Below are 26076 nucleotides of genomic sequence, written 5' to 3'. Positions count from 1 at the left end.
TTCTGTCGTATAATTCAGACACATTGTACATTTTCTGACTAACAAGGTCTGTATTTTTATTTTATTTTAATTAACTATTGTAAAGGTCATAAATATTAACATTTATTTACCAGATGTCTATATTAATCTATATCTACGCCAAGATAGCAGCCCAAATTAACAGTAATTTTGGATTGGTAAACTTAAAAAGCTACTACTTTAAGTAAAAGACGCCACTATTTGACCATTATATTTTGTGCTGACACTTCTCTCCCAGTCCTACCATGCAACAGCAAGCTAGCATTGGCGGCTAACCGCTACATTTGACCCTGCAGTGTGTTCCATGATGCTCAACTAGACATCCGGACAGTGTGTGTGGAAGATGGCGACACTTATACTCCCCGGTGAATGGATCAAAAACTGGGAAAAATCAGGAAAACACGAATTGTGAGTACATTTGAGCGTCAATAAATCTCCTCACAATAGAGGGGGTTTATCGTTTCCGTAAAACAAAACAAAAAAATTTGAGAGCTAGCACTAAAACGCCCTGCGGGCCAGTGTTTGAAATATGCTAGCTGTAGCAATCGAGAAGTAATGTTAGCAAACAGTTTAAGTGGCCTAACTTGCATCGCCGTGAGGAAATGTTGAATGTACATATTATAAGTAACTTGAATGTAAAGTATAATAATCTGACTCAATTTTATAACATTTTGAATGTGACGTATTCTAACAAGCTAAACACATCTGCTCGCTAAGAGACTAGCTAAAATTGTAAACACGCACCAAGCTAGTTAAAATCCACCTAGCTAAGTCTAGTGCTAAATTTATCTGATCCCTAGTTTGTAAATAAAGTGAAAAATAGTGCCAACTTTGGGGGATTGTGGCCCCCTGACGTCCTACAGACGAGTGATAAACAGCTAGTAGGAAAAAAAAAACCCATAAAAGGCAATCTTTTATAATATAAAAACTAATAAATCATGTGGAGGGAAACAACGGAGCTTGATGCTACGGCTAGTTAGCAGTAATGTTAGCTTCGTTATTGGCGGTTTCAAGCGCTTTTATCTATTTTTCTTTGCTTTATTCAATTTTCTGAAATCGAAATGATGATTTATTATTAATATTGCCCACCTATTCTTTTCAATATAATGACTCGTTGAGGAGATACAGAGACGGTGTTAAGAAGGCGATAGCATTTTGTTTTGACACTCAATCGTTTTTTTTATTAGCATCTGATATTAGATGGATTTTAAGAAATAACAAATTAGCAATGGAAGCTAGTGTAAAATTCAAATTTTTGGTTTCCACGGACAGAATATCAACAACAAACATCAACTTTACAGTATTCAAACAGTTACCTTTGGATCGTCCATACCCCGTGAACAATTAGGCTTTTAAATTTGGAACAGATGAATGCTTTCACACAACTAGAGACGGCTTGGCATGAGTGAAGATTTACCAGATTTTTAATAGATCCATTTATCATATATGTCATATATGTGCTGTTACACACTGCGACAGCAGCAGTTAGTAACCGTAGGCCACGCATATCTGAGAAAGGCCTGCAGTTGTGCTAAAGCTAAAACTCCTATGCTACAAGCGTGTGTATGTGGCTGATAATGTATTCATACAAAATTGTTTTGCATCATTCAATCATACAAATCACAATTAAATAATTCTCTTCAGTTAAACCACCGTTGCATTAATGTATGTTTCATTAGTGAGACATTTGGTGAAGACATTCAGAATGTTGCTTTAGCAGCAGGTGGCAAATAAAGTAAGGGAGTTTCCATTTTCTGTGTTTAGTTTTTAATGTTTTTCTAAACCACAAGTTTAAGTCTGGAATGCTTTGCAGTAAACAAATAGAGGTTAAAAGTGATTGTGAACAACATATTTTTATTTAGAGATGAACTGTAGCCACAATTAGGTAAAATTATATATTAGATTTAAGCACTATTTATGTAGCCATTGTGCCCTTGTTTAAATTTAATAGTTTAAGAGACAAGTCCACATTACTAGCAATTCACCCCTTTGCCAATTCTTACCCTCATATACTTATAAGCAGATCATGGGGAAAGAAAGTTGCTTTAAATCTGCGTCTGTCAAAGCGTGTATGACATTCATCAGTTGAATGTGAACTGTCCCATTGCAGAATGCTCCTTTTGGTTACAGTTGAAATTACTCTTTGTTTAACTTTTTACTTTGATTTTTTTTCTGCAATAAATTATGCAAAATTTTCTGATTATAGTTAAGATCGTCCATGTCCAGTTTGTAGTTATTTTGCTTTTTATTGTCATAATTTTGAACAATTGTGAAGTTGTTCAAAACTGCTGTCTCACTTGATTTCATGGGGAAAACATGCAAATTTTTTTGGGCTCTCTTAATGATCCGTAGTTGCCATGAAAATATTAATAATTATTTTTTTTGTTTCAAAGCCAATACTGATTTGCATTTGTTTTTAGCTACCTCCTGTCTCTAAAAACACTTCAGAAGGCCTTTTCTTCTTTGGAAACCAGGTCTTGGCTGCACATTTGCACTTAACAGTTGTCACCGCACTGTTGCCAACTCAGCAATTCCGTTGCTAGATTTAGCGACTTTACAGACAAATAATCGGTATTTACCAAAATCGGCATATCTGGCTTTTTAACCATTAATGATCAGCCAGAAAACTGCAATCGGTGCAGAGTTATTCTCCATCCAACTGCCCAAATATATTATTAACATGCGGAGGAGGAATGAGTGATTTTTAAAAAAAAAAATCGTACCAAATATTTCACCCAAGCAGTCCTTTGCGATTTTCCCCACGCCGATTTTGCAAAAACTGTTGAGCTTAGATAAATTTTTGCAGCTCCGTGTAGAAAATCACCAAAAGTTTCCTTTCTTGTTTGTGGGTCGTTGTCTGGCTGTAGAGTTCATTTTCACTGTGCAACTTGTTTTCAACAACCATGAGACACATAGGGGCGTTTTCTATCACTGAGACGTTATCAAGTGCACTCTGTTTTGAAGCAGAATAAGGTGAAACTTGTATGGAAATATGTTCTTTAAAATTGATTTTGTTGAATTAATCTCAGTTTGTCTATTTTACATTCCAGTGTGCAACTCTGCAAAGAACTAACAGAGAAAACTGATCATGGGAATGAAACAAAAGGTAAGCTGGATAATAATTTCCTTGTCGATGTGAGTCTGGCTGCACACAGAAACTTTTATGACATTTGAACGTTTTCTGAATATCGCACAGTCCTTGTTAAAATCTTAAGCTGACGTTAGAAAACCTGATAGCAATGACTCTCAGATAAAATCTGTTATTCCAACCTAAGACCATTTCCACTCTTCTGTTTCTGATCATTTGAACTGTGTACTTTCTCATGTGTTCTCTGAAGTTGGTTTTAGCTTAGACCATGTTGTGTTTTGTCTCTTTAGACATACAGGCCGCTCTTTATGAGGTCTGCTCGCAGGTTGTCCAGGGTAACCTGAAAATTGATCTCGTTTCCGCTGTCCTCGGGGAAATGATGGTAGGAATATGTCCTCTTTTTCATGCAAACCCTCCGCCTCCATAAAGCAGAGCAGAAATAACAAAACAGTCTTTTGCTACTGTTCAGCTGCAGCATTTTTGTGAATTATAGGTTTTAAAAAAAAAAAAAATCAGGAACGGAATGATTTTATGTTCCTTTTGCCCTTCAATAAAATGTAATTTTAACCAAAGCTATAGTAAAGTTTTTAATACGTTTTTTAATAAAATACAGTTTGCTTTAATGAGTCATATTTCTTTATTGTATTCATCTTAACTTGCCTTTGTTTTGTTTTTCAGGAACTCAGAGATGATTTGCCATCAATTTTAGCAGATGTGTTCTGTATATTAGGTATACTATGCAGTTTGAAATAATACTTATTCAAGTTAATAAAACAGATGGATATCTTTATCATGCTCTCTTCCTTTGCCACCACTTTCTTTTACATCAGATTTAGAAACTGGTGCACTAGAAGAAAAGAACAAGCGGGACTATTACACTCATTTAGTGGGAGCCTGTTTGGTAAGAGCTTTTTACCAGCATTTGATTTTGGTTTGGCTCTTTTTAGTGACTGAAACTATATATTTGTGCACGTGTCTCAGAGCTTCTCTCATAGCTGGCTTTGAGATGAACTGGGTTGTTAATACAAGTCAATTTTCTCAGCGCAGCAGCTGAAACATTCCTGCTCTTCTGGTTTTTTGGGTTTTTTTTCTCCATTAAAAGATTTTTTTTTTTATATATACAAAAAATTGGTTATTTATGTGAGGCATTATTTACTGCTATTGTTGGTACTTCAGTATTTGTCATCTAGTATTTACCTTTCCGACTTTTATCCTGTGTTTTATTATGCCAGTCTTTTGTACCGGAGGCCATCCTGAAAGAACGACTCGACCCAGAGACCTTGGAATCTCTTGGATTGATAAAACAAGCTCATCAGTTTAATCAAAAGATTGTCAAAATCAAGACTAAGCTATTGTAAGTAAGAGCCGTCTGCCTCTTGTTTTGCATAATGCATGTCCAGTACTTTACTTGATTTTTTTCCCCCCAACTTTTCTTTCTTTTCAGTTACAAACAGCAGAAGTTTAACTTGCTAAGGGAGGAGAATGAGGGCTATGCCAAACTGATCACAGAACTCGGCCAAGACCTATCTGGAAACATCACCAGCACCCTCGTCCTGGAGAGCATAAAGTCCCTCATAGGTACTAATGTTGAACTACCTCTAACATTATTTCAATGTAAACTACTAATTGCCGGATTATCAATGATGATTGATCGCACCCCTATACTCGCCATCGATTACAACTCTATTAATCGACAAGTTTTCAAATGTTGGTAGTTTTCAAAATGTGTCGTTCAAAGCAATGTCAGCAATCTCACTATTCAAAATGTCTTCGTTATGACAACTTGACGTTAAACAAGAAATCATGATCTGACATGAATTTGTTCTAAAAGTGTTGCTGATTAAGCTTTAAAAAATTCTGTAACTTTATGTTATGAAAGCTAAAGCTTAATCAGAAATACTTTTATAACAATTTTGAGTAATGTCAACTTTGTATTAAAAATGTCATGATTTACCAAATGACACTTTATGACAACAGTGATAAATATTCATGAAGACTTACTCATGTTCATGACAGGTGTTATGACATGTTTATGACAGGTGTTATGACATGTTTATGACAGGTGTTATGACGTGTTTATGACAGGTGTTATGACGTGTTCATGACAGGTGTTATGACGTGTTCATGACAGGTGTCATGACGTGTTTATGACGGTGTCATGACAGTCTTATTCACAACGCGTCAAATAAAGTGTTGCCCCTATCTCTGATTGTCTCCTTCTTCCATCTCTTTGTTTTCACCGTAGGCTGCTTCAATTTGGACCCTAATCGGGTTTTGGACATCATCTTGGAGGTGTATGAGAGCCGGTCTGAACAAGATGAGTTCTTTCTGTCCCTCATCAAGTCCTACATGTGTGAGCCAATCACCCTCTGCCATATCCTGGGCTTTAAGTTCAAGTTCTACCAGGTGAGTGAGCGGGAAGTCCAGGGTTTTGGTGTTGTAACCCTGGAATTTATGTTTTAGTTAATTGAAAGCTGAATATCATTGAAAAATTTTTTTTATTTCACTGATTCCATTACAAAAATGTTCACCATTTGTATTGCGTCATTACACAGAAGTTATGCATTTCAAATGTTTCTATTCGTTTTGGTTATAGCTTACAACTAATCCTTTAGCTAGAGCTGGTTACAATACAGCCACTGAACTTTCCATCATCATGTTTGGATGCATCAGTCTGCGGAAGCCTCTTGCTCTCTAACGGTTTGTGGCGTTTACTCTACATGTGGAGGGCGTGCATTGCTTTTGGCAAGACAACTCTGCAGTCTTCTCCATGGCTATGTGAAAAGAATTTACATCTTTGGGCCTTTTGTAATAATTTTCTCAAAAACTGTAGCATAGATTCTGATTGTCATCAGTATAACAGAGGTGAACAAAATCTATTAAAATATATTGTGATTTTTTTTTTTCCTGTGTTTTAAAGCAGGAACCCTGAAAGATTCTATTCAGCTTGGATAAAATATAACAACTAGATTTAAAAACGGATTGTTTTGCATGTTTTCCATAAATAATGTTCTGACTTATTGTATAATTTTTGTCCAGGAACCTAATGAGGAAACTCCAAAATCACTTTACCACATTGCTGCTGCTCTCCTGAACCACAAGCTGATAGAGCTGGAGGATCTCTATGTTCACGTAAGGAGAAGAACTGCAACTCGCATTCTGAAATATTGACATTTCTTCACTGGGTTTTTGGTCCCTTACTGGACATTTCTGATGTGTTAAGCAAATACGACCTTCAATAGTTGAAGAGGCACGCTTTTGCTTTTAAGTTTTTAAATACACCTCTTTAAAATTATTTCTTTGTTCTCCAATTCCAGCTTATGCCAGTAGATGGCACCATTGTGGAAGAACACAAACGGGAGATTTCAGAGGCCAAGCAGATCGCTCGCAAGCTGGTGACAGTCGTGCTTCCCTCGGAGAAAAGTGAAGACAAGGAGAAGGAGAAAGAAAAGGAAGAAGAAAAGAACGAGAAGGTGAATAACTCATGTTGATTGGCTGCTTTAGGGAGACGCTCTCAGTCAGGTTCTACTCCATCCTGCTTCGTTCTCAAAATCTTCATAAGAAACGATCAACTGGAACAGTTGGCCCCTTCTGTGCTAAGCTTCGTCACTAATGTTCTCATTATTTAGCTATAATTTGTTTTAATTATTTGAATTACCGCTCTTTCTAATTCCTAAAGCCACCTGACAACCAGAAGCTCGGTCTTTTGGAGGCTCTACTCAGGATCGGAGACTGGCACCACGCCCAGAGTATCATGGACCAGATGCCGTCTTTTTACGCTACTTCTCACAAGACCATTGCGCTGGCGCTTTGCCAACTTGTACACCTGACCGTGGAGCCTCTTTACAGAAGGTACCTATTATCATGTCGTACAGATTGTCCAGTGTTTTCCCTCAACGGCCAGACAAAAAAACCCATGAATCTGAGAGCTTTGACGCCAGTAATCCCTGCACACAAACCTGACACGATGCTGTGTTCGTTAAAGAGCTGGCGTTCCGAAAGGAGCCAAGGGCTGCGCGTTGCAACCGCTGAAGAACAAGCGGGCTCCTCAGCCCACCGAGAGCTTCGAGGATCTACGGAAAGACACGTTCAGCATGCTCTGCTACCTGGGCCCTCACCTCTCCCACGACCCCATCCTCTTTGCTAAGATAGTACGATTGGGCAAGTCCTTCATGAAAGAGGTAAAGCCGCTTCCTTGTGTATTACCGCACCTATGTGATGGCGTCCTTTTGACCCATTTTCTCCGTTTTTGTCTCACAGTATCAAACTGACGGCAGACCTGAAGTGAAAGATAAGATGGTTAGTGACGGACTAAAAACCCTCCGACAGATAACTCCTCATGGAACTGTCCACCTAAGCTCAGTGTACATAAACCCTGTTAACACTGAATGTGTATTTATTTCAGGAGATATTGTTGAGCTGCTTCCTGAGCATCGCGGATCAGGTGTTGCTGCCGTCTCTCTCCCTAATGGAGTGCAACGCCTGCATGTCCGAGGAGCTATGGGGCCTGTTTAAGCTCTTTCCCTACCAGCACAGGTAAAGACCTTGAAACATCGAACAGAGCTCTGTGAAATGTTAAAGCTCAGCATCTTGTTTCATATCTGAATCCCCTCTCATAATCCGTTTTCTGAAATATAAAGGCAACTTTTTGTTGAATCTTAAAATTAGATTTTCTTTGTACGGGTTCCAGAGAAAAGGAATGAATTCAAGAGCGTATTGCTTTTTGTTAACGGCAATAAAATGAAAAACGGAGTTTTCCTCCATTTCATAATTGCCTACTGTGGGCGTATCAGATGAAATGCAGCCAAAATGCACAAACTTTTGATCAAATATCAAAAAGTCTCACAAGTCAACAAAGTAGGAATTCAACCTGATATTAATATTATTAATTACTTCTTTTAAATAATGTAAAAAAAAAGATATCCTTACAGATCTTGAAGTTGGTGGATTGTTCTGGCGATTCCTGTCTGTGCTCTATTATCATTGTTATATACCAACTTCCTGTAAATGTCGTTTCTCTTTGTGTTTGTACAATAAGGTACCGGCTTTATGGGCAGTGGAAGAATGAGACCTACTCCGGCCATCCGCTGCTGGTCAAAGTAAAAGCCCAGACCGTGGAAAGGGCCAGATACATTATGAAGTAAGAAGATTCTTTTCTGTCAGTTTTTTTTTTGTTGTTGTTTTTTTTTTCCTTCCCATCCAAAATATAAAGTTAGTAATTCTCTAATAACAACGTGGGAGTTGTTGTTGTCTAAAATGTAAACGTTTCTGGAACTCGATCGTAATATTTTAAATCTCTTAACTCTGGTGTTATTTCTTTTTCTTTTCTTCATTTTGGGTGGAGATGTACTTCATTGCTCATGTTGCGTATTTATATCGAAACTGAAGAACAGCAACGTTAAGCTAATTGTATCATTTTAGTTTTAGTTTCTATGCGTTGCCGTCAATAATATGAGATTCAAGTTTATTTGGTTTATAGGTAACTTTAACCGGAGTGACGTTTGAGGTTAACTAAGTATGTATTTTGTTAATGCTGCATAATGACTGGCGAAGATCAATTAATTAGAATATTATATCAAAGTTCATTTATTTCAATGACTCGATTGACTAAATGAAGCATATAAATACACAAACTGATGTTTTTAAGTCATTACTTTTCTTATTATTTTCTACCTGCAACAACAACAACAAAAAAATTACACTGATGTATAGGTGATGGGTATTTCCTCAACCTATATAAAAAGAACCACAGACAATGTTACTTAGTTTTCAACCAAATTCTTGCAACAATCGAGAAGGCACAGAGGATCAGCTCCTACAAACCGATCTCCTTGCGTTCTGCCGTCCTGCTGCAGAACTTTTCTTTTTATTAGCAGGGAAAGGGAGCGAATGGGAAGTGGGAGAGTGATCTTAACAAAAAGGGGGGGCTACCCTGACGACAAGGGAGGGAAACAGAAACTAAATTCTACACACAGACAATTAGAGGCAGCTAAGGAGTATCTCAGGAAGTTCCCCTAAAGAAGCACCTGTGAAAACATGCTTGAGGTCAAGGAAAGGTTAGTTATGTCTTACACACAGCTTAACAAGTCCCTCCTCTCTGGGGTGAGAACACTAAACCTTTAAATATTAAACGGCTAGCAATATAAAACTACTAATGTAAGAAAGATAACAAAGCATAATAATTCTAACAATAGGCTTAATGAAACGTATGTTAAATGTTTGCTCAAATGTTCTTTAAATCTGAACACATCTGAACATACATCCTAATTGGCTGAGATTTGTCTGTTTTCTCAGTGTGTTTTGCCTGTCATAAGTGTCACACATTTTTACTGTATATTATTGCTGAAATCACCTTATTTCTTGGTTTTTTTGTTGCTGTTGTTTTTTTTTCCCCTCTTCCCCAGGCGCTTGACCAAAGAGAACATAAAACAGTCTGGACGACAGATTGGCAAACTGAGCCACAGCAACCCCACCATCCTCTTCGACTACGTTAGTATAGTCGGCTGTAATTATTTAGCTCTGAATTGTTTGGATAAACTCTGAAAAGACACACAAATAAAGTTGTTTTTATCATTTAACACAGCATGCTTGCTTCATGTGGGTTGTTATCGTTGTTCTTGTTGTTGTTGTTTATGTTGTGGCAGTTCTCCAGATCTGCCAATTTGTGCCTGTCTGCAAATCTTGCTTTCATTAGTCAAAATATAAACAAAATTTTTGTTTTTAACACCTCTGGAATTGAAATTGTATGAAATTATGGGATGTTATAAATTGCATGCCGTTAGGAGTAGCTTGAGGGTTTGATTTTTAGTTTAGATCCTCGAACCGTGAACATTTACTTTTAAAAAATAGCATTTTTTTGTTTAGCTCTGCTTTAAAAAATAGCAGCTGCTATCAGTTCATGCCCACTAAATCTCCTCCACCGTCTTCTTGTCTGTCAGATGTTGTCTCAGATCCAGTGGTACGACAACCTCATTGTTCCGGTGGTGGACTCATTGAAATACCTCACGTCTCTCAACTACGACGTCCTGGCCTGTATCCTGCGCTTTCTGCTCGTAAATGTTTCTGTTGACGCCTTAAAAAAAGAAAAAAGAGCAGTGTTTCTGTGTTGTTCCTCTGAACTCTGACCTCAGATTGCATCATCGAAGCGCTGGCCAATCCCGAGAAGGAGAAGATGAAACATGACGACACTACCCTCTCCTTGTGGCTCCAGAGTTGGTGTTTCCTCTCTAAGAATTTGCATGAAAGTGCAGAGATCCGTTTTTGACATCGAGCATAAGATTCACATCTCTGTGGTTTTTGTTACTCAAGGTTTGGCAAGTCTGTGTGGAGCCGTGTTCAGAAAATACCCGATTGAATTGGCCGGCCTTCTGCAGTATGTTACCAACCAGCTGAAGGCAGGAAAAAGGTCAGAAAAACCTAATGTGTCTATATAGCAATGTGCTGCCTTTTTCAGCATTTTACCATGATGCAGTCATTGATGTATTGAAGTGTGTGATGGCAGCTTTACAGCGTATGAGAAGCTTTCTAACGTTTGTGATGTATGCTAATGCTAGGCATTGCTAAGGGTCACTTGTTTATTAATTCGACTTGCATTATTTATTTTGTTAAACAACAAGAAATGCGCATTCTTGTAATGACATTAAATTGTCAGTTTAGAAGACTTTCTAGCTGCTGTCCATGTTTCTCTTAAGTGGCTTTTTGTTGTTGCAGTTTCGACTTGCTGATTCTGAAGGAGGTGGTGCAGAAAATGGCTGGCATTGAGATCACAGACGAAATGACTTCAGAACAGTTGGAGGCCATGACAGGAGGAGAGCAGCTGAAAGCTGAGGTACAAAAGCCTACAATGTCATCTGTGTGTATGGGGTGTGTGTGTGTGTGTGTGTGTGTGTGTGTGTACCGCAGTGACGTCTGCATTCATAAATATGACCGTGTTCACAGGGCGGCTACTTCGGCCAGATCAGGAACACAAAGAAATCTTCTCAGCGCCTGAAGGATGCTCTGCTTGACCACGAACTAGCGCTGCCGCTGTGTTTACTGATGGCCCAGCAACGAAATGGAGTCGTTTTCCTGGAGGGCGGAGAGAAGCATCTTAAACTCGTGGGGCACCTTTATGACCAGGTTTGCAGCTTCTCAGTAGTCTATTTTTAAATACCTTTGAGTTTCCAAACTTTAAAACTATTCACCCTGAAGAAACTTTTCTGTTTGTTTTTTTTTTTTCTCAGTGTCACGACACACTGGTGCAGTTTGGTGGCTTTTTAGCCTCCAATCTCAGCACCGAGGATTACATAAAGCGAGTTCCCTCCATCGACGTCCTTTGTAACCAGTTCCACACCCCGCATGATGCTGCTTTCTTCTTGTCGCGCCCCATGTATGCGCATCAGATCTTGGTTAGTGGATTCCCATTTGCTCCTCAGACCATTAAACTTGCTCTATCACCTATTGCGAGACCTAATCTTGGGTAATCGATTCAAATGATTTTATTTTCTAAAACCGCAGTCAAAATACGAGGAGCTGAAGAAGGCTGAAAAAGGCAACCGGCAGCAGCAGAAGGTCACCAAGTACGTGGCGGCGTGCGAGCAGGTGATGACGCCGGTGCACGAGGCTGTGATGTCGCTCCATCCGGCCAGAGTCTGGGACGACCTGCGGCCTCAGTTCTACGCCACCTTCTGGTCGCTCACCATGTATGACTTGGCCGTGCCGCATGCTGCGTATGAGCGGGAGGTAAACAAGCTGAAGGTCCAGATCAAGGCCATCGAGGAGAACTCTGAGATAGTAAGTATTCGTTTAACTGGAATGTGTGCCGGTTTAATCGACAAACAGAAATCAGAGTAGTAGAAGATAAAGAGCTATTCTGACAGTTTTTTTTTTTTTTTTGTTTACATTTATCTTAAGCCTTTGAATAAGAAGAAGAAGGAGAAGGAACGTTGCACAGCCCTGCAAGAAAAGTTACAGGAGGAAGAAAAGAAACAAATGGAGCATGTCCAAAGAGTTCTGCACCGTCTCAAGCTGGAAAAAGACAGCTGGTTGTTAACCAGTAAGTATCATCAAGCACACGTCATTCAGTCTTCAGTCTCTGCAGACAAATGATCATTTAGCCATAAATCCTGGACGTTTTCGCGAAGTCTCGTGTTCATCTTGCTCTGCCATCTCATGCGACTCTAAACATTTCATGGCAGAATCCACAAAGAACGAGACCATAACGAAGTTCCTGCAGCTGTGTCTGTTCCCTCGCTGCATCTTCTCCTCCATCGACGCCGTGTACTGCGCCCGCTTCGTCGAGCTCGTCCACCAGCAGAAAACCCCGAACTTCTGCACTCTCCTCTGCTACGACAGGGTAAGAGATTCAGGAAACCTGCGAGAATATTTCAGTACTAACCTTGCAGGGTTTCTTCAAGCAGAGCTTCACTGATTTTGAGAGTCTTGTTTTTGATTGGTTATAATTGGCGTTATGGTTACTAAGGACACCTAGATTCTAGGAGTGGGTGATGTGACTTAAAAATAAAATTTTACTTTAGATATTTTCTCATACAAGATGCAATTTCTGAATTTAAGTGATTTTTAAAAAAAAATCTTTTTACTTGATTTTGTTTCAGAATTATTATTATTTTTTCCGCAAAAGCTGTCTTTTATTTCAATCATCCCTTCTGGAAGTTGTATCAGTGTCAAAGCATCGGGCTACGAGAATGTTTGTCATGAGAACATAGTCATAAAATTAGCAGAAAATGGTCACAATTTCACCAGAAACATCACAAAATTGAGTAAAGTTATCCACAGTTAGATCAACATTACTAAATATGTTGTAACTTTCCTATTAACTAAAACAAAGTGCTGTTTGAGATGCATAAAAACTCAAAAATATTCTACCTTTCGTTCTATTTTTCACCGGTGGAGGTCGCCATTTTTGATGACACGGTCTGTTCCGTTCCGTGCCGGAACCTACAGGGTGAACACAGGAAGTTCTAATTTTACCCGAGTTGTTTGTCGTGTTGCGTTTGCTGTAAATTCAGACAGCGCCACATTGCGTCGCATTTGATTGTAAGAAAAAAAAAAACAACAACTAGCGAGACAAGTCTGCATCGCTTCCCACGTGAAAAAGAGGGAAAGAACTAGAGCAATCGGATGTAGCATATCTCATTTACCCAGAATGCATTGCAGTGTAAACAACATGACGACATCCGTGTGACAATATTTTATTTAAATTTCTAAAAGCGGCCTGCGTTATTTCCATACCTGCCTTGTTTTTACATCTTAAGTAAGCGTTTCTCAAACAGAGCATGTTGCTACAGCTGAAGCTGGATCCCTTTAAACGCTGTGCTGGATTGTTCCGCAGGTCTTCTCTGCCATCATTTACACGGTGGCCAGCTGCACAGAGAACGAGTCTCACCGCTACGGCCGCTTCCTCTGCTGCATGTTGGAAACGGTGACCCGGTGGCATAGCAACCGCGCCGTCTACGAGAAGGTTCGCAGTTCGGCCAAATTTTCTGCACTTATTTGCGACGTTTTATTTGCAATATCTGACATTTTGTTCGATATTGTCAGCGGGTATTTGATAAGTTTCTTCTTATTGCGCAATTTTTTTAGGAGTGTGTGAATTACCCAGGCTTCCTGACAATCTTCCGAGCCGCAGGGTTCGATGGAGGAAACAAAGCGGATCAGCTGGATTATGAGAACTTTCGGCATGTGGTCCACAAATGGCACTACATGCTGACTAAAGTGAGCTGGCCTTTTTATGATTCTCTGTTTTTGTTTTTTGAGCAATTTTTGATGGTAACGATCAGAGAAGATGCTGCATTTTCTTGAATATTTCTAATTGATTCCCTTTTGTCTAGGCTTCAGTCCACTGCCTGGAAACAGGAGATTACACCCACATCCGGAACATTCTGATCGTTCTCACCAAGATCCTCCCCTGCTACCCAAAGGTCCTGAACCTGGGCCAAGCGCTGGAGTGCCGGGTCCACAAGATCTGCCTTGAAGAGAAGGATAAGAGGCCAGACCTCTATGCCTTAGCAATGGGGTAACACAGCATTGTGTGCTCCATGTGGAGCCTTTAGCCAGCATCTTTTTCTTCAAGCTTTGAGATAAAACAGAAACATACACAAAGTCTCTTTAGAAGCTTTTGCAACTAAACTGGCAGGATTACAGCTTGTTGATTCACTTCAGAATTATTTCTAAAAATAAGATTTTAAACCGGATCTGTTTGGGAAAATTTAATTGAGTTCAACTTTTGGTCTCTTCTAGCTTGCATGCAATACTTTTTTTACACTTCAGCATCGAGTCAGTCTGAAGGAAGGTTTTAATATTAGGCAGCAAGAAATTCAACTAAAAACGGATCCAGTGTGAGGCGGAGAGGAGGGCAGTTCTGACCAGTGTGAGCTTGACCAAAGCACTTCGAGCTTAATTTCCCTGTGGATCCACATTCCCACTGCTTAGTTACTGACAGACATTGTAGCTTTGAATCCTTCAGAAAATGAAAAAGGGACTGATTTCATCCACCTTTCGGGATCAATCACAAGTTTCTAACCTCTAATTCAGAACAAAGAACAATAATTGATGAATTTACAGAAGGAAAAAGTGAGATTTTCAGCTTTGTGCCCACTTCCTACCCAAAAATGAATTTTTCAATATTTGACCTTCTAGCGAGACGTTTGGCTAATTCAGAACTTTTTTTTTTGACTGAATTTGAATCCAATTAGTGTTCTTGTAATGCAATAGTAACATTTTATTTAATCGCAAAGCAATCGGAGGAGCTTATTTTGGCTCTGCAGATAGTAGAGCTCTGACAATCCATCTGTGTTGGTAAATAGGAATGTTTGTGCCCAGAAGAAGAAGTGACTTGCTCTTGTGTGAGATTCAGAAGCTGTTTTTGGGGTTTCTCGTTCCTTTGTGCAAACTGCGTGTGCGTCTTGCAGTTATTCAGGTCGGTTGAAAAGCCAGAAGGTGCACATGGTCCCTGAGAATGAGTTCCACCACAAGGACCAACCAGCTCGCAGCGCCACGCCGGCGAGTCAGCAGAACGGCCCTGGAAGCACCGGCAAGCCCGCCGCCAACACCAGCAAGACCGAGGAGGGGGGGTTTGAAGACGGGGGTGAGTAATTTATAGCTGTTTATCACTCTGTCTATTGTAAATCCGCCTGCTTGTTGAATTTCTAATTCATGCGACCCTGTGTCGTTCAGACCGGGTCAAGGATAAATCTCAGGGGACCACAAAACCAGTCAACAAAGCCAACAGCACAACAGCCAAAGTGACCACCAGCAATGGAAACGGTGCTCTCAACAGGTAACCTGCCTCACATATGACATGTAAACATATTCCTGACAAAATATATTTAACAGGGGTCATTTTCAGTCTTCTAAAGCATAGAGAATATGTTCCAGGTTTGCATAAGTGTGGAAAGATGACAAAATGCTTTGGATTTGTTTTTTACAAGTTTTTACTCCCTGTTCAGCAATAAGATCTTTCCATTTCTCACACTCTTTTCCTTCGCCGTCAGTTTATCTGTGATACATCTGTTGGCCTTCATCATTCTCCCATCTGTTTGTTTTCATGCATCAATTTTTCCAGCCAAGTCTCTGATCCAGCCACCATTCATCCTTAATCCACCCATCCATCTATCTTCAATTATCCATTTGTTTGACAACCAAACACCCATCCATCCATTTCTGTATTTTTGATAGATTTCATCTTTTATACATCTGACTTAGGGCTGCATGATAAATCAATTAATCAAATTGTTTTAATGAAGATTTAATGAAAAATCTGGATTTTTATTTTTTAATTTTTTATTATTATTCCATCAATGCTCTTCTTGGGGTTTTATTTGTCAGCCCACCAAAGGCCTAAAATGTTGTTTTACAGTTTGTAATTCTTCAGACTTTGACTTCAGGTGAGCTGCCAGAATGAGTGATTGAAACTAAAGAAAGTTTTTGAAATTATTTTCCATCATTTTTAATTTAGAGATGGAACTGAACATAAAAGCAGCTCTTTAAACCATTTAGCTAACCAACACAACAGCGACACAATCAAAACTGTCAGATGACTTATTACGCTGCGATAATAACTCAGAAATATAGTTTGGATGTACAGTATTTATATTTCTTTCCTACTTACGGAAGGTTTCTGTTTATATCATAGGTTTGTGGTGCATTTGTATCCTAAAGAAAGATATAAAACTTCAAATATTTCACAACGAGATATTAACATTCATGGAAAAACCTTACATAACCTTATATTAAATCAGAAAGTACGGCGGCCACCATAAGAAAGTCTTACAGTATTCAGTTATGCCGCACAACTGATCAGTACAGTTTTGCGAGGGAACGCAAAAGAAAAAAAATTCCCCATGTCTCCTAGGGGGCTCCGTAGATTTGGTATGAAAAAAATCTGAGATTTTATTTTTAACGCTCTCAATAAAACCACCTATGGTTAAATTGATTGTATTGTTTGTACTATTAAAACTCCTAAAGAATCCCAAGAAATCCCACTCTGAAAAATCATGACATTTTAGCATAAAAAAATTATGCAGGAACTCTGAGTCAACTTTATCAAGTTTTGTCTTTATTTAGCAATTTTTGTTTTAGTGTTAGAAAAACTGCTTACGAGGGATTTTAAGTTAAAAAAAACAAACTGTGATCTGCTTGCAGTACCAAAGCTGTGAAAGACGACAAAGAGAAGAGCGGGAAAGAAAAAAAAGAAAAGAAAGAAAAGACGCCAGGTAGCACTCCAGAGACAAAGGCGGAGAACCGCAGGGAGAAGCAGAGAGACGAAAGAGCGGGAAAGGAGGAGCGGTTGCTGCGCGAGGGTAAGGAGAAGACCCCGAAAGCAGACCGGGAGAAAGTCAAGCTGGACGAAAAGAGCGGCAAAGACGACAAGGCCAAAGCCGGAAACGGGGAGCCAGTGGAACCAGCCAGAGACGCCGTCAAGGAATCCAAGAACAAGGAGAAAGGAGACAGGAATGCTGCGACCGCAACCCTCAAGTCACCAAACCCGAGATCCGATTCGGCCGAGTCTGAGAGGGGTAAGAAGCTGTTACACGTTTGTCCTCCAAAGAAATCAAAATTTCATTCATAATCCTCTCAAGTCTTAAATTTGAGTTGGTGAAACCTGCAGAAACCCGGTTAAAGAAAGAGATAAAGCGCTGGGGTGTTTTCATCTTGGATGCTGGCCGTCGAGATCCACAACTTCCGCTTTTCCCGTCTCTGCAGATCACAAAAGACGAAAGCTGGACAGTCACTCGTCCCCATCCCACTCCTCATCTGTTAAGGTTAGTATGGCCTGAGGAAGGCTGTGCCCGTTTCTTCTCTGTCTGCTGGAGCATTCCCTGCCTTGCACATTCCAGCAGCTCCGAAGATCATCCCGGGAGCGTTGTCGCACCGCAGGCACGGCACCTGGAAGTCTCCGCCCTGACCCATGGGAGTTGGAAACCATTCCATGGACTTGAGCTGAAAATTTTCCACTATTGGGAGAAATCCTGAAGGACTTAGTCAAGAGAATATGATGTATATTATATATTTTCATATTGAAAAAAAAATGCCTATTTTCATAGAAGTGAAAGCAGTCGGTGTGCCTTCGGAAGAATTTTTTGATCACATTTCTATATTCCTGTGGAGTTTTTTTTTTTTTTTGGTGCTTTTTAAAAAAAAAAAAAAAAAAAGTATTCCCGCCCCGTCAAGAAGTCTCCAAAGGCGAAGTGTTTTTTTTCCTCCTACCAGGAGCCGTATTCAACCAGTCGAAATAGTCCCCAAGAGCTTTTTCCCTCCATTTTTCTGAGCTCTTCCTTCTTTAACGCGATGTAAAGTACCTTGGTGTCCCCCCGGGAGCCCGCTCAAAGACGGATGGTGTCCAGCAAACCTCTCTGGCGGCGCCTCCAGAGAGCCTCCACGTCGGAGCCGCCGGCCCCTCTTCCTTCTTCGCTTCTCGAGACGGCCCATGCCGCCACCGGCTTCGCATCGCACCGAGCACGCCCAGTCGGTCCCGCCGCCAGCGCCGCTACGCTCGACTCTACAGCTTCCGGCCGTCTTCGCATCCATCGCTCCTGGCAAGCCATACGCGGAAGAGAGAGAGAGAGAGCCGCCAGCGCCCCGAGGAAGACGAGAGAATGAATGTTGCGAATCCACCAGAAATGCTGTGGAAAATAAAGCCTGCCCCCTACAAAGAGAGTGTGAGGGAGAGAGTGGGTGAGACCTGAGTCGTCTGGAGCCTCGGCCCAGCCACTGGCAGCTTGTGATAGGCATTTATTTAATCCTTCCACGAGAGAAATAGGCTCCATGTGTCTTATCCATTCCTGACCTGTAAGTGACAGCAGCAGTTATCTCTATAGGGATGCACTCCAAACACACACACACACACACACACAGGCATATAACTGCACTTACACACACACACACACACACGCCCACAGTCACAGATATGACCACTATTTACAGCACTCGCACTTTAGAAGTATTGTTATACCAGCTACGCTGATATAGCAGACATGTTTTAGCGTTAAGACTTGCTCCATATTTTACACATGCTCAGGGTTTTTCTATTAGATCTTATCTATTTTCTAAGTGTTGACATTCCAGATGTTGAGTCTGTGAACTCTCCTCTATGTAATAACTTTGTCAAAGCCTCAGTTCCTGAAGGTCAGAGATCAAGGGAGGAGTTTGCTGTTGGATCGGCCTCTCCCCCCCTCCTCTTCCTCTTCTACCGACTTTCTACTGCTGTCTGACAACCTCCTCCCACCTCCCACCCCCTCCCAGCTCATCTGTCATCTCCATTCATCCCTACAGGACAGTAGCAACGAACTCAAGGATCCTGCAACCAAGGTTTGAACCGGCTCTGCTACTCTTGCGTGCAGTCGTCCCGTTTTAGCGATCAGATTCTGTGTGCGCGTTGGCGAACTCGCCCTTTTGCACTGTAAAGTGGTTTTAATGGGATTCTCCAAGCAGTTCTCCAGTTGCTGTCGCCTCAAGATGGGACAGTATTCGTGCCTCAGGAAATTCCGTGCACGTTTTGCGAAAGTGGTGGAAAAGAAACGGATGCATGGTTTCTCAAAATGTTTTACAAATAAAACATTATGGTAACACTTTATTTGAAGGAGTGCGTGTAAGATGACACGGTCATAAACTTGACTTAAGAGCTGTCATGAGCATGAATGTTTATGACTGTTGTCACGAAGTGTCTTTTGGTAAATAATGGTACTTTTAACGCAAATATGCATTAAAACATACATTAAAAGTGCATGAAAAGTGTCAACTTAGCATTATTTGGTAAATAACTAAATTTTTATGCAAAGTTGCATTAAAACGTACATTAAAAGTCAACTAAAAGTGTCATTATTTATCGAATGACACTTCAGGGCAGCGTTCATGAGGACTCCTTCATGTTCATGGCAGGTGTTGAGTCATGTTTATCACAGTGTCGTGTCAGTCTTACGCACACCCCTTCGAATAAAACGTCACCAAAGTGTTTTTTTTTTTGGTTTTTTTTTTTTACTTTTTCGCTGCTTTTACTTTGATTCTCACAAAATAAATTTTAGTGCAGCCGGTTGCCTCCAGGAGCCGATCCTTGACAACATTTAAGTGACTGGAGTTCAGCAAAAACCTGTTAATCAGACGTCAATTGAAGTCAGGTGTGCCCAAATCCAACACCTGGATCAGATCAATGGCTCGTTAGAGGTTGCGAGAAACTAACTCTTGTGGATTGGAGTAAAATATGTAGAGCAGTGTGCCGGGCTTGGAAAGCACTGAAGGATGAGGATTTCCTTTCCACTTCAGAATTATGTGTGTGTTAGTTTGAGATATTTGCTTTTTTTTTTTTTTTTTTTTTTGACTTCTTGTTGGGGGGATTTTTTCTTTTTTTTTCTTCTTTTTGATGATCAGGACAATTGTAGCAAGCTGGAGATTTAAACATCCAAGAGACGGTCATTTTATTCATATTTTAGTAATACCGTGTCACTAATGAGCAGAAATCTAATTATTAGTCAAATCTGGTACCTGACCAGCCAATTTTTTTTTTTTGTTTTTTTTTTTTTTTTGGTTTTGTTTTGTTTTGGTGCAGCAAAAAGCCTTTCCTTATCGCAGGTCCCATCCAGTTAAATGATTCTACCATCTGTAGTTGTAGATTTGTTCGCTCCAACAGTTGTGGCGACGGCTGTTCTAATTAGACTGTTTTGGCTTCTTGGTGATATTTTCGGTTTTGTAGTAGGAGTAGTAAATTGTTTCCCTTGGAGATAAATCTTCTTGTACCCCTGGGCTGCTGTAGAGATGAAAAGGGAGGGGGGGGAAAAAAAAACTGTTGCCACGGAGGAGTAGATTTCTGCTGATTAAAAACTCATGAACATGAATTTCATTTTAAAAACAAAAAACTCTGTTTTCTTTAAAATGAAATGGTGTTTTATTTAAAAAAAAAAAAAAAAAAACTTTGCAAGAATGAAGGGTAATAATTTCCAACAATGAAGTGCATATGTTTACGTTTGCGGTATTAAAACACAACATTCTCTGAAATTGTAAAGTCAGAAATTTGCAATAAATAAAACCCTCAAGTTTACAGAGGTTATAAAGTCAGACCGCTGCGGCAAATAAAATCCCACAAGTCCTCTCAGTCGAAGTGGTAAATTTAGGAGAGGTGCACCTGGATATTTTTCCAAAGTGGAACATTAGAACGTTTTCTCCATGAATGCCTTGGAAAAGGATCTGCAGAAAAACTCCTGGCTCTGCGAGGAAGGAGCTGCAACACGGCTGCTTTGGATCTGAACCCGGAAGATGTTCCGACGCAGGAAAATGGACTCTGACTTACACCTTACATTTTGGGAAATGTTTATTTTTTTTCCCTACAAATTTCTGACTTTACACTGTCACAGAATGTCTTAGTAAATGTATTCATTTATCTTGGAAAAGGTTCTCTTTTTATTTCTTGCAAATGTGCATTTTTTCAGCATCGATATCCATTTCTTTTATTTTGTAATGATGTGAAAACAACAAATTTCTAAGGAGTTTTTCTGGTTTGTTGTTTGTTTTGGGTGGAGATGAGCTCCTCCTTGGCAACATGGATGCAGATGGAGTGTGCTTTTTGGTTTAAGGAGTCCTCTCTCACACACACACACTGGGGGAATGTTTGCTCGCTCCCATCAAGATGGTGGCTGCTGAGTTTGGGACGAACTGGAGGCTCTGCAGGCTCATGAGGAGTGAAGTGTGTTACAGTTCTCTGGGCTGCGGGGTGAAAGGTCGCTGGCCGACCTTTCACCCTTTGAGAGGGAGAGAATGAGGCCAAGTTTGGAAATGCGTCAGAGGGGACAGAAGTAGTTGATATGACATTAAAAAATGAGTCGGGGTTCCAAATGTGTGGGTTCTTACTTATAAAGTTTGATCTTTTTTTTTTAGTAATTTAAAAAAAAAAAAAAAAAGAAAAAATTCCTGATATTTGGGCTTGACATTTTCTTACCATTGAACAGCTTTTTTTTTTTTTTTCCTTTCCCAGTTGCTTTGCAATGCAAACACAGATCTTAAGGTGTTCCTCTGAATTCAGAAGTGCATCATTTGGATGGTCCAGTTCTGTAGAGGACGGGTGTAATAGCTGCTTTTTTTGTTTTGTCTTTACTTATTGACTTGCATCTTTCTAATTTAAATTTTGGTGCAAAATGGATCAAATGCATGTTCTACGTCAGAAAAAAAAAAAGGCCTAAGTCTAAGTAATGTGTTTTAAGTTTAAGAACTGGGATTCTCTGTAAACGGTGCCTAAAGGGATATTCCTTGTTTTCATGAACAGAGGGGCTTCAGCACAATAATCGTCTCGCTTTAGACGCACAGACTTTATTCTGTTTGTTTATGAAATGCAGAATGTAGCCAAAGATGCTTTCGAATGGTAAATGCAAGTGGGCCGATCAGATCTGCCCCCTCCATCAGGTTTGATCTTAGAACCAATCAGCTGGGATGTTTCCCAGCTTCAGGCTCCATGTCAGTCGGAGCAGGAAGTAGGGCTGGTCGATACGGACTTAAAGTTTTTATCAAGCTATTTTGTGGCATAATTGTGATCATGATAAAAGTGATGAGTTATTTATTACCTCTTTTAAGGCATTCATGGTCCCACAAGCCCATTTGTAATTCTCTTCTTTAGGACACCAGTCACACAAAGAAGTCAGATTTGCATTATTAGACTGCATTTAATCATATTTCAAAATGTGATATTTGATACTCCCGCTGAGCAAAAAAAGTGGAGAAAAGTAGTAAAACTTTGATGTCTACCTATTTCCTGTCCCATCTTTGAGATCCAGCATGAAAAACACATTCAGTTTTAATGATATCATGATTCCCACTGGATGATCAGTTGATCGGGTTTTGGATGCATCTCAAAAGACTTTCCTTCCTCGTTTACGTCTGTGGAATTGGCGTCATTTGTGGCCATTTTGTATTGTTCTCTTGACGGCAGAGTAAATATTGCATCGGGTTGAGTACAGGTGACTTGAAGAGCAAGGCGTATTGGAATGAGAAAAGCAGATGTTTAGGGAGAGAATGGTGTCTTTGCTTCATCCTAAAGTACCAAATCTACATCAACTTAGATTTTGTTACGCCAATTAAAAATAAGTAAATAAATCGACTCGGTCTGAATTAAGGTTGATGAGCGAATCAATGTTTGCTGCTCGTGTGGCTTTAGTGGCACAAAGCACTTTTGTCTTGCTATTGTTTGCCTTTTTTTTTTTTTTTTCCTCCAGTACTTACAAAACTCGGCTTAACTCAATTTTTTTTTTTTTTTTTTTGAGTGAACGTCAAAGTTGTTATTTTTCCCGTTCCTCTCTAGAGTAGGACAGAAGAGCCATCGCATTAAACCGCAAAAACTCTCCAAGACCACGGCAACGGGTCGTTAAAGCTACAGGGATTACTAAGAGTGTATATTAGAGGAGGGTGAAGAGAAAGAGAGAGGAAAAAAAAACCAAACACGTTTTATTGACGATTCCTTATGTGATTGGGTTCATCCTCCAGAACCGTCCTAAAAACCAGAGCATCTACCAAGAGATGAGAGATTTAGGCATGAGGCCATTTGGGCTTTTGCAGGTGAGCAGTAATGTTTAAAAATCAACACAAACACGGAGAGGAAGACGAGCGCAGCGATGAGTCACCGGCAAAACTGAGTTTATATTAATCATTTGTAAGGATTTCTTACAGCCTGATTATGTTTAATAGCTTAGCTATATTAAAATTAATATAATTTATTTTTAAGGGGGAGGGGGGGGTGCCTGGACACAAAACGGACACCAACGTCGTTCACGTCATCTTAGAGTGATGCAAATCATTATTGAGGCTTCGGCAGCAGAGTCAGGCTTCAACTTGTTTGTGTTCTGTTCATGTGGGATTGTTTCCAGCAGCACATCAACTTTAATTCAGTTGCCCGGTCCAAGAGCAGAGAGAGGGAAGTGGAGAAGAAAGACACAGAGAGCGTACAAGGCCGATCCAAAGAGAAGAAGGAGGAAAAGGAACGGAAAGAGAGAAAACGAGTGAGCGCTTTACGCTTAAAAATACTGAGCAGTTAGAGAGCAGACGGGGAAGACGGTTGTTCAGCTCACAGACGCATTGAACTACCACCAGCGGCAGAGCATTTGAGCATTTTTAAGCGCGGCGCTCAGCGACAAACGGCTAATGACGTCGCTTCTCTTTTAGGATCACGGCGTCAACGACCGCGAGGCCAGCCAAGAATCCAAGCGGAGGAAGGACGAGAACGGCACCAGTAAGCGCTTTCTGTCCCGACAGTCGTCGGCCGTCTCGAGTCGACCGCGGTGAAACGTGACGGCGGGACCGTTTTCTCCCCAGATTCCTCCAAAAACAGCCAGAGCGCCAGTCCGTCCTGCGACTCTCCTCTGACGCCGGAGAAGGAGAAGACCAAGAGATCCAAATCCTCGAGCAAGGAGAAGGCCGAGTCCGTGAAAGCCGAACGAACGTCTTCCGGAGGCAAGAAGGTCAGCTCTGCGTTTCGTTACTGTGGCAACGCTCATTATTTACCTGCACGCGACTAGCCTGTTGAGATAAAAACCCATACATTTTATTTTGTGTGCATAACAATAATTATCGTATGCACAGATTTTCATTGGTTTCATATTTGTTATTTACAAAGTGAACCTTTGATTTGTTCTGCAGGAGTCCAGACATGAAAAGTCTGAGAAGAAGGAGAAGAGGGACAGCGCTGGAGGGAAGGAGGAGAAAAAGCAATATCCTTGAGTGAAACAGTGACTTGAAAATCTTACCGGTAAATTTTTTATTTTTTTTCTTCTTCTTTCTTTTTTGACAAGTTGTATATTTTTGACACACAGTCTGAGTCGAACGCTTGTCTTTACTTCGCCTCCCTAATCTAAGCAGCCATAGTTTCCTCGGTTGTTCTGTGTACCGTGTGTTTACGAATCTGTCTCGAAATGATTTGTTTTTTTATTAATTTTTTTTTGCTTCCAACCTGGTATCATTTATTGTATTTTTATTGGGCCGTGTTGCTCAGGTCCAACGGGTGTTGCTGTGTACACAGTCGTACAACAGAACTGTTTTACAGATTCATCTTTTAGCTGCTCAGAGTGTCTAACTGAGGGAAAGTTTCCAACCTGTGTGGTTATGTTGGGGTTCTCTGTGACTTAAACCTGATCTCTGATGGGTGAGAAGTTTTGCTCTGTATGTTGACAATTTGCCCACACTCTTTAAACAAATCAGTGTTTTTGACTGCTTTTAAATAAACTTTAGGAGATATTAATAAAAAAAACAAAAAAAACTTTCAACAATATCAAGGGAAGCGGTTCTGGTTCCCGCCTGAGCTTTTTTTCCCCTCTGGGTATTGACAGAGCACATTTTAGACAGTCAATAGTCTTGCGTCTTTTTTTAATAATAATTATTATTATTATTATTTTAAGTGATTCAGTTTCCCTTAACGATCACACTCACAAGTCGTCTGACAAGCACAGATAATGTGCACTAATCAGTGAAGGTAAGAACCATTCAGCTTCTTTCTCGTCAACTCAATCAGCCGTCTTGGAGTCGCCTGATGCATTTTGTTTCCTCCCCTCTGTGCTGCAGCAGAAACGGATAAGCTGTACTTTTACCTGCAAGACATCCACAACTCCACCTGTACCACTTATTGACTTGCATTCTTATTTCCGTTTGTATTTTCCGTTACTTTTTTTTTCTTCTTCTTCTTCTTCCCCCATGCCTGTTGTTAGCTGTGGTTAATTCACACGTCACCCAATTATTCTTCCTGTTTCAGACGATAAACCAGCTGAATAAAATTTGTCTTCTTCTTTTTTTTTTTTTTTCCCCCCCATATATATATAGATATACATAAAATAGTTTGGGCACAAGGTGCTGCTGTAATCACAGTGTTACTTCTACCAGAAATGTGGTTACTGTATGAAATGATCTTTTGGTAGCAAATGGTCATGGATTCAATAATCTCATGTTTGAAAACTGTTTTGTTTTTTTGTGCAATGTCGGGCTTTGTTTTTTTTTTTTGTGCTTGTTTTATTGGATGTAACTTGCGTTTCCATACTCACTTACCTCTTATCCTTTTGAGCTACTTAGGTCCTTTTATTTATTTATCTTCACCTTTTAATCTAAGTAGGACAGCAAGAATAAGTGAGGAAATAATACCTAGGACCAGTTTGTATATTGTGTACAATAAAAAGCATAACATGAAATTCGCATCATGTTATTTCATTCTTTTGATTTTTGATTTTTCTTTTTTTTTTTCTGTGTCCCATGCAAGTTCTTCTGTGAATTTGTGTTAATCAGGTTTTTACATAATTTATAAAAAAAACAAAACAAAAAACAGAAAAATGTCGGTTCAACTTTGATTCAGATGTAGAATTGTAAAGAAAAATTCTGACGCTCTGTACTCCAAATGCAACTGTTTTAAAAATGGCCTTTGGAGATTTTATCTGCTGTACTCAATGAGTGTATGTTTTGTTTTTTAAGAAAAAAAAAAAAAAACTCAATAAATAATAGTTTTCTTAGTGTCACTTTAA

General features: G+C 39.9%; 1 protein-coding gene across 17 annotated transcripts; it reads left to right on the top strand.

Moving 5' to 3' along the window:
- Positions 1-279: 279 nt before the first annotated feature.
- On the top strand, positions 280-26076 carry thoc2 (THO complex 2). Of its 17 annotated transcripts, none has more exons than XM_044140282.1 (39): positions 280-426; positions 3069-3124; positions 3397-3488; positions 3785-3836; positions 3937-4007; positions 4339-4460; positions 4551-4684; positions 5352-5512; positions 6146-6238; positions 6424-6579; positions 6786-6958; positions 7092-7287; positions 7367-7405; positions 7512-7642; positions 8145-8246; positions 9511-9595; positions 10045-10138; positions 10237-10317; positions 10415-10511; positions 10817-10934; positions 11045-11224; positions 11329-11493; positions 11603-11878; positions 11999-12140; positions 12283-12440; positions 13437-13565; positions 13688-13819; positions 13936-14120; positions 15016-15191; positions 15281-15383; positions 16748-17121; positions 17309-17367; positions 18878-18913; positions 23449-23577; positions 23741-23807; positions 23891-24036; positions 24215-24285; positions 25001-25043; positions 25133-26076. In XM_044140282.1, exons 1-38 carry the CDS (start codon positions 362-364, stop codon positions 25032-25034), a joined length of 4680 nt encoding a protein of 1559 aa, XP_043996217.1. In that variant the 5' UTR covers positions 280-361; the 3' UTR covers positions 25035-25043; positions 25133-26076. The 17 variants fall into 17 exon arrangements, 15 of the variants coding, with proteins under 15 accessions (XP_043996217.1, XP_043996216.1, XP_043996218.1 ...); XM_044140281.1 differs by having other exon boundaries at positions 23446-23577; XM_044140283.1 differs by having other exon boundaries at positions 23446-23577; positions 24997-25043.

This window comes from Gambusia affinis, linkage group LG15, assembly GCF_019740435.1.
Source record: "Gambusia affinis linkage group LG15, SWU_Gaff_1.0, whole genome shotgun sequence".
Lineage (NCBI taxonomy): Eukaryota > Metazoa > Chordata > Actinopteri > Cyprinodontiformes > Poeciliidae > Gambusia > Gambusia affinis.
The sequence above is the reverse complement of the archived record's forward strand: the minus strand, read 5'-3'. Positions and strand labels throughout refer to the sequence as shown.

What these genes read in the sequence shown, in the direction of transcription:
- thoc2 (XM_044140273.1), top strand. Translation starts at nt 362, where the DNA reads ATGGCGACACTTATACTCCCCGGTGAATGGATCAAAAACTGGGAAAAA. An exon ending in AAGAAGAAAAGAACGAGAAG is followed by an intron (nt 6,580 to 6,785) that starts GTGAATAACTCA and finishes TAATTCCTAAAG; the next exon opens with CCACCTGACAACCAGAAGCT. An exon ending in CAGCTGAAGGCAGGAAAAAG is followed by an intron (nt 10,512 to 10,816) that starts GTCAGAAAAACC and finishes TTGTTGTTGCAG; the next exon opens with TTTCGACTTGCTGATTCTGA.